Source organism: Numenius arquata, chromosome 12, assembly GCF_964106895.1.
Source record: "Numenius arquata chromosome 12, bNumArq3.hap1.1, whole genome shotgun sequence".
NCBI lineage: Eukaryota > Metazoa > Chordata > Aves > Charadriiformes > Scolopacidae > Numenius > Numenius arquata.
In genome coordinates this window covers 11,688,415-11,706,198 of record NC_133587.1, presented here as the reverse complement: position 1 = coordinate 11,706,198, position 17,784 = coordinate 11,688,415, and the positions used below count along the sequence as shown (strand labels likewise).

The window sequence follows — 17,784 nt, the reverse complement described above, 5'->3', positions numbered from 1 at the left end:
TACCCTGTGCTGTAGGGTGCATGACACACCGGGGACCCCTGGTATCCCAGGAGTGCTGTGGGGTGTGGGGTGCCCCCGGCCCCCCAGGAGCTCTGCGGTGTCCAGGGTACCCCTGGCACTCCAGGAGTGCTGTGGGGCACGTAGCCCCGGGACCCCCCACCAGCCGTGGGATGCACCTACTACCCCCCCCCCACGCCTCCCACACCGCGGGGGTGCGCGGTGGCACCCCGACACCCCCCGCTCCCCACCAACACATTGGGCAGCGTCGCACCCCGCCGAGCCGCGGGGGGGGTGTGTGTGTGCGCACCCCACGGGGACCTCCCGTGTCCCTCCCCCGGCGTGGGGGCCTCGCTCCTCCCTTCGCCACCGCCCCTTTCCCTCCCCTCCCCTCCCCTCCTCCTTCCTCGCTCCTCCTCCTCCTCCTCCTCCTCCTCCTCCTCCCGCAGCCGGCGGGCATGGGGCGCGGCGGGCGGCGCTGAGCGCTCCGGGCGCTCCCGCTCCCCCTTTGTTCGCGGCGCTGATGGCGGCCGGGCCGGGCAGCGGCCCCGGAGCCCCCAGCGAGGCGGAGGCAGCCCACCTCTGCCGCAGCCTGGAGGTGGGCACCGTCATGACCCTTTTTTACTCCAAAAAGTCGCAGCGACCCGAACGGAAAACTTTCCAGGTGAAGCTGGAAACGCGGCAGGTCACCTGGAGCCGCGGCTCCGAGAAGATCGAGGGAGCCGGTGAGTGCGGGCGGGGAAGGGCCGGGAAAACCGGGCGGGAAGGGGAGGAGAAGGGCTCCGGATCCCTCGGGGCGATGGGTGCGGGGAGGCCCCGGCCGGAGCCGTCCTGGGGAGCCGGGCGGCAGGCTCGTTGGGGAGGAGAAAGGGGGGGAAAAAACCACCCCAAACCCGTGGCCGGCATCCCCCCGCGGAGCAGCTCGGGGTGGCGGGGTGTCCCCCCGGTGTCCCTGCCTTGGGGATGCGCGGGCCGGGTACCGCCATGGCCGCCCCCAGCGCCGCCTCCCGACTTTCCGCATCCCTCTTCGGCATCGGTCTTCCCCTGGGATAAAGTAGGTGCCTTTTTTCCCTTGGCTAACAGCACCGAAAAGCCGTGAGGGGCCTCTGAGGGAGGCAGGATTAGTTCGAGCCCTGTTGGGGCTGCATCTCGGAGCAACAGATGAGATGAAGCATAAAGGGCAAAAGGCAGAAAAAAACAACCTCAAAATATTGTAGCATAATTCCCTTCTCTTCCCTTCTCCCCTCTGCGCCTCTGCCCCGGGATGATGGGATGGGGTCCGGTGGAGCACGGTCAGCCGAGGGCCGGGTCCCGCTGTCCCTCGGTGGGTGCAGCTCCCGGCACAGCAGCCTGCTGGCTTCGGTTTCCCGCGCGTGGTGTGGACCTCCAGCGCCAGGAGGGCAGGGGAAAAGATGCGTAAGAAATGCGAGCGTAAAACCACAAAGATGGGTGGGAAGGGGGAGAGAGTAGGGGGGCCCCTCACTGGGGAACTTTTAACCTCGGCGTTGGTTTCCTAGGTTACTGCTGTTTCTCTTAAATTATCTTTCCCGCCCCCACGCGCACCAGTGCGAGGACAGTGTCTGTGTCCGATGCTGGAGGCGAGGAAGAGGGGACGCACACGGAGGTAATGTGATATAAGTCCTGGCGCCGGTCTTGGCGCAGTGGCCTTCCCCATGCTGAGGGATGCCCCTTGCTGGGGCACAGCGAGGCCCTGGAGGGGTTGTCATCTCTCCTGGCAAGTGCTACTGGCCCAGGGTGGAAAGGTTGGATGCTCTTAGTATTGCCGGGGGCTCAGGTGAAGAAAGGAGGTAGAGATGACAGTCACGTCTCTATAGTAGGACCACAAAATGCTGGTGTTTCCAGTTTGGGGCTTTGCTTTGCCTCAAACTGAAAACTAGAAGCTAGGAGTCCTCTAGCCTCTGCCCAGAGGCATCTGCAGGCAGATCTGGAAGGAGCCTTGGGCTCTGTTAGCATCACTAGGCCATGAAGCTCCTCCATACCTTTCCCAGAGCGGCCTCTAGGATCGTTGAGGCAGTGGGAGAGGAGGAGAGTTCAACGCTCCGTTGACCCTGGGTTTAAGTTGTTCTTAAATCAAGGCAAAGCACCCGTTTGCTTTGCGGGCGAGGCACTGGTTTCTGGCAGTGTCTGCAGACCACGTGTGGGTCAGTGGCCCATGGCGGGACAGAGGTCCCCGCCGATGTCTACACGGGCGATTGTTCCTGTAGGCAGACCTAAGCACGTGCTGCAGTCCTTGTAAGGCTGGGACCTTCACTTCAGGGAGATTTAGAGAACTCTAATTTCTGTACCAAAACCGTGGTGGTAACAATGATGATAATGTCGTGGCTGTGAGGACTTCTTGTGCTGTGCAGACAGCCAAGAGCAGATCAGTAAAAACAGAGAGTGTGTGTAATCAAATTAAAAAAAAAACAAACAACAACAACAAAAAAACAAATGAAACCCACAGGTTTCTAGCAAAAGAAAAGCAAGATTTGGGGAACATCACAGTGGAAAATTACTTGGGGCTCCTCTATTGCGCCGTGGGTGAGCTGGGTGGCTGGTGGCCATGGGCTCTACGTTCCCTGGCACATACCTCGCAGTGTGTGCGACCCTTCCGAGAGGCGAGATGGGGAAAGGGGACATCAGCCTGAAGAGCTGCTGTATCTTCAGCCCCATCTCTCTGATGCCGGATGCTTTCCCCGTGGCCTCCTCTCTGCACCCGAGCATCTTGCCCTGTCCTCAGTCCCCTCCTCTGGTGTCACCCAGCACCCTGAGCAGCACCCATCCTCTTTTCCTTCGCAGGGCTGAGAAGTAGAGCTTTGCTTTAACACTTCCTGGACAGAAGCGCGAGAGCTCCAGGTGGAAATATCAGCTTGTGTACACAAATAGTGACTGTGTATCTAGGCAGGCGAGGCAAAGCCACGCGATCAGTGGCCAGCAATGCCAGGCTGTTGGCCAACTTCCCTATTTTTATCTGGATGTGCTTTCTGATCAGAAAAAAGGATGCCTGGGAAAATCCAGGTGTGTGACAGCTCTGCTTCACGTGGCAAATACACCGATCTATTCCCCTCCTGACTCATCCACCCCTTGAAGACCAACCTTTACTGGCACAGCGTTCACATGGCCGTGGCGGGAACCAGAGGGGGAAGTGATCTGGAGTCAAGAGAATCCCCTTTCAGTGCAGGGTAGTTTTAACCATGAGCAGTGACTGACCCAGTTCTCCCCTTGAAGATGAGCCATGCTGGTGTGGGGAGCAGGAGGGTTGGGGTTTGCTTTTCGTGACAGTACTGGTTTGGCCCTAACTTGCAGTGTGAGCGAGGCCACAAGCGGAAGAGAGCAGCCAGCTGTCAGGAGGTGAGATGTTCCTTCCCTTGGAACAGGATCTCCACTGGGCTATGTCTGGGGGTCTACAGGTCAAAAACTGTGTTCGTGGGTCTGTAATGAATATTCTTGTGTTTCTTGAGATGTGGAGACCAGCAACCCTTCAGAACCCTGTGGACACAATTTTCTAAGTAGGAATGATCCTGGGTTTTTATCCATTTCAGAACAGATGACTATCCACAGGATAGCACACATGGAAGTCGGACTCAGGGCATGTCTGTTTTGATGGCCAGGTCTCGGAGAGGTATCTGATCCGTGAACACCCCAGCATGGAGGATCGGTGCTCCTCTCCCTGCACCTAGTGGGTTTTGCAGAAATGAGATATGTATTTGTCCCAAGGAGGGGTGGGCAGTGCTGGGGGGTGTGACTCCATTACTGACCTGTTGGGAAGAGCACAGCCTCCGTGGCTGCAGCTCGGGAACCCCCCTGCTGCATGGTAGGCAGTGCATGAGGGGACAGAGGGTCAGTTGGCTCGTCTCCAGGTGGCCTCAGGCGTGTGGGCTATAGCTGTGCTGTGCCAGGAGCAGAGGGCTCAGTCACAGGCACAGTCACAGTTGTCCCTCCTTGGCACGGTGCTGCCCGTTTCAGAGCTTAGACATCACCGTGAGTGGTGTCGTGGAGCTGCTGCCTCCCCAGGATCTGTGGGGGCTTGTCTGTCAGTACGTCTGGTCTCTCCTGAGCTCTGGGGTGGTTGCAGTAGTCAACTGCTTGTTTGTTGTTACCTTTGTGAAAAATCTACGTTTTGGTGGTGCTTGGCTGTCTGGTGCACGCTGACCTGGAGCTTACAGGGGAGCAGAGCCTGTGCAGGCTTCAAGTCACCACACCGCTGGAGAGGACCATGCCTGGAGGAAGGCACAAGGAAACCCTCATCCTCCATGCCTTTGATGCCTCAGCGGTGGTGTGCTGTCCGTCTGACAGCTTCTCCCTGACCGGACGGGTTTGTGGCTGCCAGCTCTGCTGGCCACGCTACTTTCAGAGGTGATGGGACATCTTTTATTTCAAGTAACTCACTGAAGCGAGCGGGATCTGAGCTGGCCTCTGGAAGGAGCTTTTGGCACGTAAGGACGGAGCACTTAAGTGTTGAACAGCATCTCTAAACAGCAGTGAGATCGGACCGGAGGGATGCCAACCAGCATTGTGTAGCTTGTGTTTGATGGGTTGGGTGGCATCACCCATGCGTGCTACAGATGTACAGGCAACCAGCCAGCCTTGTTGGCCACCATCAAACTGCCCAGCCTTGCCTTCTTCCTGCCCACGAGCCGAGTGTTGGGGTCTGGTACATCAGTGCTGGGAGGAGGGGGGAGCTCTTACTGGTGTGACAGCCCTCTCCTTCGTCCCGGTGCTTTGTCACCCTTGTGTAGGGCTTTGTGAGCGTTGCATAAAGGGTGACCTTGTGGGTTAATTGTCAGCATGTGTGTCCCCCACCCCTCCCCTCCTGAGCAGCTCTGACTCAGCAGCGGGCAGAGCGGGGGCTCCAGCCAGCTGGGCTCCCGGATGAAGAACCTCTTCTGTTGGAAAGGTCCCATCTCCTGCTCTTCGTTAAGCTCGTCAGCTCGCTCCAGAGGGCCCTGGCTCTCCATGAGCGGGATCAGCTGAGGAACAGGGAGGAGGGGGCAAACTTCTCCGTGCGGGAAACCTTTTGCTTTGAAAAGTGGTCACCTCCTTCTCCTGGACTTTATCAAAACTGAAACTGCAAAACGCAGTCCCGGTTTGTGCAAACTAGGATTGTGTCTTTTTTATTTTTTTTTTTTCCAATTAATATTTGTTTTTATCCAAAAGGGTTCCAGCCAGCTCTAATTACCAATGCATTGCTTTCTTGCTAATCAACTCTGCAGAGGGCCTGGCTGTTACGATGGGAAGAGCTGTAATAATTTTCTATTCTTTTTGTTAATCACCCAAAGCAAAGTAGAGCTAATCCCTCGAGTCAGTTGTCTTTTATGCTTTTTTTTTTTTTTAAACTTCCTGTCTTACGTAATTCTTTTTTTAATATAAAAGGGTCTTGCATTCATAACTTCACATGCTGGGGGGTTATAGGCCAGCTTCTAATTGATCTGTTTGCCTTGAAACACGTCAGAAAATTCAGAGAGTTTGCTCAGAGAGCGAGCTGAAAATTTGGAGCAGATGTTTGTTTTATAGGGGAGAGAGAGAAAAAAAAAAAAAAACCCACCTCGAAAAAAACCCTGGTTGCATTCTTGCTTTCAGTGAAATGAGCTCAGTCCCGTGGAGGTGGAGAAAAGCCGTCGTCTGTGTAAAAGAAAAGGCAGGAACTGTGAAATATTAATACAAAGTGACTCTGAAGGGTGGGTCGTACTCACCTCATCCTTTCCAACTACCTGCCTCTTTCATTAGTCCACTGAGGCACAGCTTTCTTTTTTTTTACTTTTTTTTTTTTTTATTTTATTATTTTGAGGCCATCTGAATAAGCTGAGGGGCTTGGCCAGAAATGGCTTTCAAGGATAAACAAACTTCCCCGTCGGATCCTCTTGGGGTGCAGGACGGCTCCTGCAGCGGCGGGTCCCCCTCCTCCTCCATCACCCCGGGGCTGCAGGATGCGGCCCCTCGCCTGGGCAGGGGCTGGGAGGACGGGGAGCTCCTCGTTCCTGAGGTGCCTGGAGCAGGGGGTGCAGAAATTGCTGGTGTGGGAAGGTGAGAGCAGGGCTTGTGACCATTGTAATGGTTAAAGCTTCCCCCGCTGAAGCTCTGCTGTAGGAGTTTCTCAAGTGAGGGGTTTTTTTGTGTCATTAGTAGTCCCCTTCCTGCTTACTAGGATATTTGCGTTGAACCAGGGAAAGCCAACGAGCTCTACTCTCAACTCCAAACTGAAACAACCTCTTTCCCTCGCTTTACATCCCTCTGTCATCTCCTTTCTCTTCCCGGTAGCATCTCCCAGGATGGAGGAACAGGTTAGAAAACCCCTACTCATGCAGTAGTAAGACAGGCCACGAATTACCTCCTCCCTTGGCATCCTCCCTTGGCATCCCAAAAGCTTCTCTGCAGCCTAGAGAGCAGCTGGAGGTTGGCCAGCTGGGAGACCTGTGGTACCCACACCCAGTTGTCCATCCGTCTGGTTCCTTCGTTAGCCAGTCAGCCACGTGGAAGCTATTGGCTTATGGGTTTTAAGCCCACTAATTAAAACCTGCTGGAGAGGTTTTGCGTAGCGTTGGGCTGATCGCTTCTCACCTATGCCGAGGGCCTGAGCGCCCCAGGTTTTCAGGCCAGAAGCGATGTGGCTCGGCTCCCTCCCTGCCTGCGGGCAGCCATGTTGGTGTGGACACCACGTGTGGTGAGAGGAGCATCTGAGTAAGCTGGATCTCAGCACCTGGCTCCGCAGAGGAGCACCTCGTGCGCTCGGTGCCGTCACCTCCCGTCTCCGGGGGCAGTTTTGTCGTGGGATTTTTGTACAGGACTTTTAACGTGCCCCATCTCCGAGCTGAGCCAGCGGTGGCCCAACCCAATCTGTGACCTTTTTACTGCTCTTTGTTTAAGCTCCCTCTGCCTGCGCGGCGGGGGGGAGTCATCCTTATCGGCCAAGCGTTTGCTGAGCTCCGTTATCTAATCGCAGTGGTGCGCGCTGTGAACACCCCCGAGACGTGCCGGCTGTTGGCGATGCCATCGCCCGGCCCTGCGCGAGCAGCCGTGTGACCTTCTGCATATCTCGCAGATTGCAGATGGAGGAGAAGAGGCTTGTCTGCAGTCTCAGCAGCAGTCTGGGGGGGGTGGGGGGTCGATGCTAAAGTCCCCATCCCTGAGCAGTGCTAAGGTCCCTGCCCCTGAACGTTGCATGAGGTAGAGGAGGCTTGACCACCGAGTTGCCCCAGGGATACAGCCTTCCTTTATGAAGTTTTTGTGATCCTGGGAACTCAAGCACTGCTCTTCGGCTGGGACCTTCCCCTTCAGACAGTGTTGTGGCCCCTGGGAAGTGACCCCAGGGACACCGCTGCACTGTGATGGGCAGTTGGACCGGGATGTAAAACTTGCCAGCACTCGGGATGGAGCAGGAGCTCGGTTGGGACTGCCTTACAGTTTTGGCTACATCACACAAGCTCCTGCTTGTGTCCTGCCCTGCCCAGCTGCAGCAGCTCAGGCCATGGATGGTAACTTCTGGATGGCAACTTCTGCTGGAAGTGGAGGCCGTGTGTCCATCTCCTCTGTCTCTGCCAAAGTGGGATCCTGCTGGGGTCGGCGTTGCAAAACGGTTTGTGCTGAGCGTCTCATCCAGGCTATGAAACTGGCCTCCAAGAGCTGTGAGACTTCTTCCAGATCAGCCCACCGTCAAGCGTGGTGATAGAGCAGGACCACACCTTCATCATTAGATGAAGGGGTCAACGGCCATGGTCTCTGCTTACTGCAGGTCAGCCAAAAGCTGGGCTGGTGGTTTGGGTCCGGAGGTGTGTGACAGTGCTTCTCAGAGCCGGGGTGGACTGGCTGGGGCTGCAGCAAGCCCTGGGTGCTGTGTCCCCTGCTTCTGCACCGTTGTGGGTTTGGTAGGACCTGGTGTGAAGCACATGATGAAGGAGGGGTGCAGGGAGTCCAGGAAGAGCTTGCAGCGTGTGGTGCGGAGGTGTGGGGCTTCGATCACAAACCCCTTTGTGGCTCCGAGTTTAAACCATCGACTGAACCTTGTTAGACAATAAAAGGAAATGTCTGAAGCCAGTGGAGATTTTTTTTGTTCTTTTCCAGTGTGGTCTGAGGTTTAAGGGCAGTAGAAATCAGTGGGGATTAAATTTTGATGTCCTTGTGATGCTTTTGAAAGGTTACCCCCACATACTCCCTTCTTCCCCTTGGCCAAAGAAGCCTGAAGAGCGGATGGTGGAAGATGATGCTGAAATAGAGCAACTGGAAGGAGACCTGTCTAGAGAAGGATAAAAGAAGAAAGGTTTGTATGTTCAACAGATGCCTGCAGATGTATGGAGCTGATTTGGTATCTGACAGCCGGGGTATCACAGAAACCTGCGACTGTCCCAGCAAAACCCTACCTGTAAGGCTTTTTGGCTCACTTGGTCGCGGTGTTTGCTGCTGCTGGTTCTGTCCTGCTGGTATCACCCGTGACATCAGTTTAACATCTAGCACATCCTCTGCTCAGTGACTGTATCCTGCCGTGCTCGGGGGCGGGTGGGTGGGTGATCTCATGGCTTTTCCTCCGCTCCGACGTCCCTGCTCATCTGTTCCGCTGAGCGTGGTTTCGCTGCCGGAGGTGTTACATCAGGCAGCGGTGGGAGGGTGTCTCCTGGACCGGGGAGAGCCCTCGGGAGGGGGACACGGTGACAACGGCTACTCCCAAAGGGACTGCAGTGCTGGAGAAAAGCTTTCCTTTCAAATTGTTTGAATCTTTAAGTTTTGAGGATTTTTGTGTTGTATAAGAGCTAGTTTTCATGGAAAATACTACCTTTTTTTTTTTTTGAGCTTTTGGACATTGATTCAAATGAGAAACTTCCTCATTTCTGAGAATTTTCTGCCTTCCTGAAGATCCCCCAGCACTTGGAACTGCAGGCAGAGCTCTCTGCTTCTGCCGTGCCAGGCTCGTCCCTCCTGTCCCAGCTCTCCTTATCTCTGGGCACCTTGGCTGCCTCTTGCTATATCCCCGTCACATATGGAGCACCTTGATGTGTCAGACAGCGGGAGGACATGTGACTCTGCTCATGTGGAGCAGCCAAAAAGCAACAGGCCCAGGGCTGGAGTCTCTGGCAGAAGCTGGCAGCTCGGTATCTGTAGAAATCAGCAGAGCTGTATGAAGCTGGCAGCCCACGCTCCAAAAAGTCTCTGTGATTTTCAGATTGCTTTTCAGCTCTGTCTCCGCTGCCTGTGTGGTCTGGTGGCTCCTCAGCCCAATTTGGAGCTGGGGCTCCAAAGTCGAGCTGGCTGGAGACTTGTGGAAAGCCTTCCAGAGTCGGGCGAGGACCTCTCCCTTGCTTTCCCCTGCAGCTCCTACCTTCTGTTTGCAAACGCTTGTGGTTCTGAGGTCTTGGTCAGTCGTCTCATCTCGTGGGGTTAATACGGTGCCCCCACGCCACAGGCAGACAAACCCGTACTGTTGTTTTAAAGATTGTCCCAGCAGAGGTTGTGGTCCAGCACATAAGCTTCCATGAACGGGATGATGCTTTGCTGAGCTGACTTTGTCTGCAGGCTGTGAGGACAAAACGGGTGATGGCCATGGCAGGAGGGGCAGGACTGTGCCTTATGGGTTGTTTTTTCTTTCCAATCCATTACAAATGCATTTATTTTCTTTTTCTCGGAATGTAACTTTTTTTTTCCTGCCTTGATGCATGAAACCATCACACTCCGAGTTGTGCTGCCTCGTGTTTGCAGCTCAGCCTTTCTGCCCATCCCAGCCTTTACCTTTACAGGGCTGCGTGGGGGACTGCTGCCTTCCTGCAGACGTGGTCACTGCTGCCACCTTCCCACCCGTGGCCCTTGGGGGAGTGACCCGCAGCATGAATTGTCCTCAGGGACTGAGGTTGCCTGCGGTTGCCTTTTCCCTCTAGCTTCGAGACCTGTCACCCAGCAGCCGAGATGCATGGTCACCCAGCTGTGGTCCATCCCACTGTGCTGCCAGGATTGTGGCACCTGGAGGGACGGGCACGAGAGTCCCCTGCAAGAGCACGGCGATGCTGTGGCTGCTCTGCTGCCTCCTGACACTGTGAGCTGCTCCAGCGTGGTGGTGTCCTGCTCTTCATCTCCGCTGGAGCTCCCTCGATTTGCTCTGCCCTGTGCCTCGCTCCTCTCCTCCCAGGCTTGCGCTGGGGAGGACCCCATCCCTGCTAGGGCCAGACCAGCCAGGGTTGGAAGTCATTGTCACCGAGAGGGGACATCAAGGAAGGCTGTCACAGCAGGCTGTGGCCCATGGGGATGCTGGGTAGAGCAGCTGCTTGAGAGTCTTTTTCCTGTTTACTTGCTCCCAGACACGCCAGGTGATGTGGTGATTAAAGGACATCCCTCCTGCCTGTGCCGGTGCATCCTTCAACCCTCCTCCTCGCCCTCTCTGGGGGGTGTCTCCGCACGTGCGGTCCCCAAGTCAGATAACTGTGGTGGCTGCAGGTGGGAGCTCAGCCGTGTGGGAAGCACGGGGTGTCCAAGAGGACTTTAACCCCCTTGGCACCCTGCCCTTTAAATCTGCACCCCTTAGGTCCGCTTTCCAGCTGGTGGGGAGGTGGGGTGGGGGCTGGCTCGTTTTTTTTGCAGAGCATTCAGGTGCTGCCTGACATGGTCCTTCTTGGTGTGAGCAAAGGGCAAGGCTGTCCTACCTCTGGGCTGCATCAGAGCAGAAGCAGAAGTCTTGCTGCCTCGTCTCCCTGAGCTGCTGTGCTTGAGTATCTCTGCCAGTGCCTGTCCTACAGGCATCACTCATCTGGTTTCTCTGGCCAGGAACCCAGGGTATGCTGGATACCCCCATCTTAGTCGAACCAGCAATTCTTGTCCTGCTAATCCTGGCCAGCTCACAGCCCTCCTCAACTTCAGAGGGCCAAAAAAGCTGTCCTGGGTCCAGAGCAGACCCCGAGCAGTGCTGGGCTCCCCAGGCTTGCTGGGCAGAAGGCAGTTGGCTCTGCTGGGACACAACTTGGCTCTACATCCCAGCAAGGCAGCAGAAAATGTTTTATTTCCCCATCCCTTCACTGTCTCGTGTGTTGCTTAATGCTTTGTGTCAGCCTGTTGTCAAGGTCTTGCTTCTGGTTGGAGTGTGGTCCCCATAATCCCCAGCAGCTCAGGCTCTGGGGCATGTTATGAAAAGGCCGAGAGATGAGAGCATGAAATTTTTGAGTATTGGCCCATCAGGTTTGGTATGAAGCATGGAGCAGGTCAGTGAGCAAGCAGGAAGAGGTCTCCAGTTCTGGGGACCAAATAAATCCCAGGTGAGGTCATTAAGAAAAAAACAAACCCAAGTGGCAGAGGAGCCTGGTGTGAAGACCATCGCCCACACAAACTGATAATGTCTCCTGCTAGGGTGATGTGTGGCTTAGGTATCTGCTCAGTGCCTGGAGATCTTCAGTTGGACGGTGCTATAAGAAGATGCCATTGACTGGTTATCAACCATACTCTTGCCTTGGCAATGGAAGGTGAAGCCAGCACCATCAATGGTCCCATCATGGTTAGAGCAAAACTGGTGAAAAGGGTAGAGGAGATTAATTTTTTCCATTTTTAAGCACTTTGTGACAGAGCAGGTTTGATTTCACCACCAGCCCTTCTGGTAACTGACTCTTTCTCTGGTTCATGGTGCAGTGGGTGGAAGGGACTCGCACGGAGAGTCTGAGGAGGAGGACGTGACATGAGGCGGTGCCTCAGCTTCTCCCTGCATTATCAGTGGAGGCGGTACAGCCCTCTGGGGCCTCTGCTGCAGATAACGGCATACAGGGAGACCTAGGGGAGGGCACACATCTGGAAATCACATCTGTGCTTTAGTGAATACTCAGTCCTTGCTGTCTTAAAACAGCTTTTGAGTTGAGCATGGTGGGGGAAGAGGTCCAGACTTTGTGGTGACCTCAAGTGGCTCAGCAGCAGATGGGATCTTTATCCTGTTCTTCTCTTCCCAACCTTACTCTGACACTGAAGAGCTTAAGCCTTGGTAGGGACATGAATGAGCCATATCTCTGCTCACTGAGTGTCCTGGCCAGCAGTCATCTCTGCTGTTAAATCGCTGTCACGGAAACTTGATTGCATCCACTGGTAGGATAGATGAAAACTGAGTCACGGCAGCTGAACATCACTGGCATTTGCCGCCAGTGTGACAAGTCTTTTCTGTCCTTCAGTTTTCACTCCTTGCCTTTGTGCCCTGTCTTGGGGACAGTGTGTAGTCACTCTTGTCTCCATTTGCCTTGTGGTGGGGCATGACGGGATCCCAGGGCATGAAAGAGTTGAGAAGACACCTATGTTGGGTGCAAAAGTCCACAAAGAGCTCCAAGGAAAGCTTGCTGCTGTTGGACAGCCAAGTCCCCAGATCTACCTCTGCCAGAGCGTCCTCGTTGACCCTGCCAAGCTCCTGAGTGTCAGGCTGTGAGCTGTGCCTTTGGCTGGATTGCCACGTCTGCCTTTCTTTCCTGCTTCTTTTTTTGCCAGTCTGCTTGGTCCCATCCCCTTCCCAGGCAGTGTTGGCAGTGGGTAGGAGTCCTCCAGGTGGCTGAGGGTCTGGGGACATCAGTGACCCTGTAAGCCCAAGGAGAGGGATGCAGGGATGTTGCACAGAAGTTGAGCCCTTCGATGGGGGACGCCTGTGTGGGGAGCAGCTTTCTTAAGCATCTCACCCCTTTCCATGCTGAGACACAGCACTGTGTAAGGTACCCCATTGATCCATCCCTGCCCCCTGCGGCACCTCTCAGATCTCCTCCCTCTGGGAGGGAGAGAGGGAGAGGTAAGTTGGAGAGGTTGGAGGAGATCTTCAGCTTCCCCCATCCTCTCACCATTTCATTGTGCTCCTCTAAGTTTGTTACATTTCTCACCTAGGCAGGGCTGAGAGTGATGGAGCCCTTGATGCTGTGCAGGAAGAAGGTCACCTTGGGGGTGGCTTATGGAGCCATCCCTAGACAGACCGTCTGTCCAGAAGCACCAGTGCCGAGCTTCCCCTTTCCATTTGAGTCACTGGAAGCTTGTGCCTCTTGAACAGACCAGGCTGATGACTGAAGGGTGGCTCTGCAGGGTGCCACTGGCCTTATTTCATCTGTAGAAGGGACATGACTTCTTCAGAGCAGTGTCTGTGCAAGCGAAGACTGGGGCTTACCATACTTGGGGTGGCTCTGCTTATATTTGGGGTGGAAATGTGCTCCCGTGTCCTGCGTGGTGAAGGTGCAACAAGTCCAGGGCTCTCATGGGTGCCAGCCTCACGCACAGAATAGGGTACAGCCAGCAGCCCTGGATGCCCAGCACAATCCAGAAATCCTGGTACAAAACCCTATGACAAAATTTTCATGGAGGACAAGAGGAACCCCTGAATCATCCCAGGAGGGGGACTGCTGGGGCCCTCACCCGGTGTTTGCTGCCTGTCTCCTCAAGCTCCCCAAGGAGCTTTGCCCAAGGTCATGCAGAGAGGGGTCCAATGCCACCTTCTCAGCTGCGCTGAGGCCATGCGGTGGTGATGGGCATGGTGGCAACGCTGGCAGGGAGGTGGCTCAAGCCAGGTGGGTCTGAGCCTGAAGTTGTCCCTGGGATGGCTGAGACCAGCAGGGTGGAAACTGCCAGCCTTTACATCTGCGCCGGGCTGTGGGCAGAGGCTGTGAGATAGTGAGCAAAGCAGGATGCCGCTGGCTCAGCTTTGGTTTCTTAACTCGTGTTTTCTCGCAGCTGAGACCAAGCAGGAGAGATGTGCTGACGAGACAGGACAGGCAGCTGCCAGCCCACAGCTACCTCTGCTTCTAGCATCAGGAGGATGTTCATGAGCTCTTCAAGGCCACCTGTGTGAGGCTAAAGCTGGTGGAGCAGCAAGCAAGGTCCGGGTCAGCCTGGGGAGAGGTCCACAGTGCCCTGTAGCATCAAGATGATGTCTGGGCAGGACCTTTGCCTCCCTGCTCCAGCCCATAACAAAGGTGCATGGGATGGAGGAGGGATGGGGCGGTTCCTCGCATCCTCTCCTCCGACCTGCAGAGCGATGCAGCTGCTTAGCGTCTCCTAATCTCCCTGTGCATCTCCTCTAGTTTCCTCTACAGTCGATAAGGATTTGGGGGGGGGGGGGAGGGGGTGGAACCGGGGAGGAGGGAACTGGAGCTCAGCAGCCGCAGGACACGTGGCCCAGGGGCGCAGCAGCAGCGGGCGGCGCGGGCAGGAAGCACCGGTGCCCGCAGAGCAGCCGGCACGTCCCTGCGTGCCCCGCGTGGGCTGCCGGAGCCCCAGCAGAGGTGCCGGCTCCCAGGGAGGCATTTAAGCTCTCTGCCAAAATCTTCCCACTCCACGTTGCCTGTCGGAGATCGTTGAGAGGTGAGCCAGGATCTGAGTCGGGATCCAGGCTAGTGCCAGTCATCTTGGCTAATTGGGAGCTCCCTGTCGCCCCATCTCCAGCCCGTTGAGCTATTTGTGTTCCCAGCATCTTCTCTCCCGAGGTGCTCTCTGCATGGATGTTGCGGTTTCTAGGGTAGAGCTAATGCAATGGTCACTTCATAGCAAAATGCGGTGGCTCGGAGCAAAAACTGATGTTTGCTGGTGTGAGTAGCAGGTGAGATGAAGCAACTCCTTGGAATAATCTGAGACACAACTGAGCCGAGTCTGGAGGAGAAAATAGCTTTACCTGCATCAAGGACATGGACCTGTTGGAGTGGGTCCAGAGGAGGCCACGAAGATGCTGTGAGGGCTGGAGCCCTTCTGCTGTGAGGACAGGCTGAGAGAGTTGGGGTTGTTCAGCCTGGAGAAGAGAAGGCTCCGGGAAGACCTTATTGTGGCCTTTTAGTATCTGAAGGGGGCCTACAAGGATGCTGGAGAGGGACATTTTACAACAGTGTGTATTGGTAGGACTGGGGATAATGGCTTCAAGCCAGAACAGGGTAGATTTAGATGAGATCTCAGGATGAAATTTTTTGCTGTGAGGATGGCGAGACCCTGGCCCAGGTTGCCCAGAGAAGCTATGGCTGCCCCATCCCTGGAGGGGTTCAAGGCCAGGCTGGATGGGGCTTTGAGCAACCTGGTCTAGTGGGAGGTGTCCCTGCCCATTGCAGGGAGGTGGAACTGGATGGTCTTTAAGGTCCCTTCCAACCTAAACCATTCTATGATTCTATGATCTCATGAGGCAGGAGAAGTACCCGCGTGTTGCAGCAACAGGAGCCGTGGGACCCAATGGTCCCCTGAGCACCGGGGTGACTGTGTCCCTTCCTGGCACAGGAGTGGGGGTTGAGAGAGCTTTTTACAAGGGTTTTGGTGCCTCACTAAAAGAGCAGCATGGCCATTTGTAGCTCATAGAGGATGAGGGATTCGCTGGGGCGCAGGGCGCTGCTGGTTTGGTGTTTATGTTGGCCTCCGTGGGTGCCTCAGCCATGCCTCCTGCCCTCTGAAAAAGTAGTAAGGTCAAATTAGAGGCCTCAGCTGGTTTCTTCTTGTCCTCTCTGGATAAGCTGTCTGTTAATGGCATGGGATTGTCCTTCGGAAACCTGATAGCTGATGCAGAGCAACGCTGATGGCAGACAGGGCTGTGAGCGCGGGTGGGAGGAGGATGCAGTAACCCCATCGCTGCGTCTCTGTGCAGAGATGTTTAATTCACCATTGCACTGTCTGCCGTAGTCTGGTCGATTAAGGGCAGTTTGTTGAGAGGTGGAGATACCGTTGCTCTGAAAACCTATACTAGTGAGAGACGCATGGCTCTTCCCTCTGAAATGTGTTTCTGATAGGTTGGGGTTACTGTTTGGCTTCTTGCGGAGGGGATATTAAGTGCTGGACCCCAATTTCACCTTCATTATGGGTGCAATGTGCATTTTGTAAAGCCACTTTAATTTTTTTTGCAGTGTAGCCAAATTCCAGCTCAGGTAGTTACTCTCTGCCCGATTCCTCCAGCATCCCTGGTGGACGCGGGGATGGGTCCGTGCAGGGACAAAAGCCGAGCTCGTCTGGAGCTTTGGAGGTGGAAAAGGGCTTGATAAATAGCAAAGAGCAGGTGACGGGGCTCCAGACTGCGAGGTGCTGAGGGCTCTGGCCCCCATCCAGCAGAGCACTTAGTGCACGCTCAACCCTTCCCCTGAAATCACGGGGGATTTTTTTTTAATTATTTTTATTTTTATTTTTTTTTTCCTGAATGCTGAGCGGTGTTTGGTTGCAGTCAGCAAATCCGAAGCCTTGAGCAGGGTGCGGAGCAGCCCCAAGCGGGGCAGGGTCGCTCATGGAGTGATAAACCGGCCGGTGAAACCCGGCAGGAGAAGGTTGGCCACAGTCTTCCTCCAGCTCTTGGTATCTGCTGCTGGCCTGAATATCCACTTCAGGGCGCTTCCGTTGAAATATTGAGAGGGAGATGGCGCTACTTTATTCTCCATGCTGTTCCATAATACGTTTCTCTTATTTTTACCTGCAAGCACTTAAGAGTTGTGTCTTATTTTCCTTTTTCTCCTTTTTCTCAGTTTTACATCTTCCCAAAAATCCTCTGGAGGTGGAGATTTTGCAACCCTCGAAGCCCGTTCCAGAGTGTCCTTATCCTTACACGTTACAACACCCAATCCACCAGCAGTTAAACAAGACTTGGACTAAATTTCAATTTTAAATGACTTCAAGGGTGGATCTGGTTTTCATGTAACCAGAGGGTAATTTGCTGGGTTTTTTTCTTGAATGGTGCCGGGGGGTGGATCTGGGGTCAGTTTTTCTTTCTGATGCAACCCGCTCCTGCTGAAGGGAAGGCTCTTTGCCCAGAAAATGGAAGTAGAGGGCCTTTCTGCTGGTGATGGGCTGGGGGGGAAGGCTGGGAGGCAGTGAAGGGCATGAGCTGTTTGCACGGCTCAGCGTGCAACATAGAACCACGTGAGGACCTCAGAGCATCTCCAGGAAGGATGGGCTTTGCTGCCGCCTTCCCAGAGCCTCTTCTGGCTGCTGCCAGGGGAGATGGTGCTTGTAGGCTCTGCCTCCATTGCTGGGTGGCCCGCAAGTTGGCCACAAGCTTGCCAGCAGCCTTTGTGCCAGTAGCAAAGCTGGGGTTGAGCAGAGCTCAGCCCAGCTTGCAAAACCAACCCTGAGCAGGCTTTGCACCGCTCGGCTGGTACCGTGCAAAGCTGGAGTTACCCCCAGGAGCCAAACCAATGAGAGAAAACCCCAGCCAGACCTAGGCTATAGCAAGATATCATGTCTCCATGGATGGATGTCTCCATCTCTCCTTCCCCCGTGCGCGGCGGCTCCCATCCTGCGCAGGCAGAGGGATGCCGGAGGGAGAACCTGGGTGGGATGGAGGCAGGGGCTGATGCAGGGAAGCAGGGTTTCGGCGCTTGCTTGGTGGCTTGGTGGCATTTGCCCTTGCTGTGCTTCTTGCCAAGAGTCATTTCCTTCCATGCTGCGAGGGGAGCCGGGAAGGTGCCTGAGTCAGTAGAGACGATGGGGTTCGAGAGGCTGCTCTGCGGTGAGAGGAGGGCTGCACAAACCAAACCCCAGCCCGCCTTCTCCCCAGCACACGCAGGCACGTTTGGGAGGATGAGAGAGAGATGAGCAAGCAGCTGCAAGCGTGCGTGGGCTGGAGGTTTTTACCCCGCTCCCTCCGGGCGCACGGTCCTCGTGGAGGCTGCCCTTCGCCCCAGGAATTCCCTGCCTCCTCCTCTCTCTGACAAGCGCCTCACTCGCTCCAGGGCTCTCTCCATGGCCTGGATTTTAGGTATGCAGTCTGTAACAACAGCTCCATCTTACTTACTATCCCGCCAGTGCTCCGTGGGGCAAGAGGTGAGCGCAGGGCAGAGTTAGCACACTGCGATGTCCCGAAGCGGAGACGAGATGCTCACAGCGTGATACAAAGGCAGGCCATTAATATTTTGGCACCTT

At 55.2% G+C, this 17,784-nt stretch overlaps 1 protein-coding gene across 1 annotated transcript in view; it reads left to right on the top strand.

The window, feature by feature from the left end:
• The first annotated feature begins 520 nt into the window (after positions 1-520).
• The window catches only part of PLCG1 (phospholipase C gamma 1), a 46,748-nt gene continuing 29,484 nt past the window's right edge, over positions 521-17,784 (top strand). The window contains exon 1 of the mRNA XM_074157688.1: positions 521-722. Within this exon, the coding sequence (XP_074013789.1) occupies positions 521-722 (202 nt within the window). The remainder of the gene's footprint in view (positions 723-17,784) is intronic.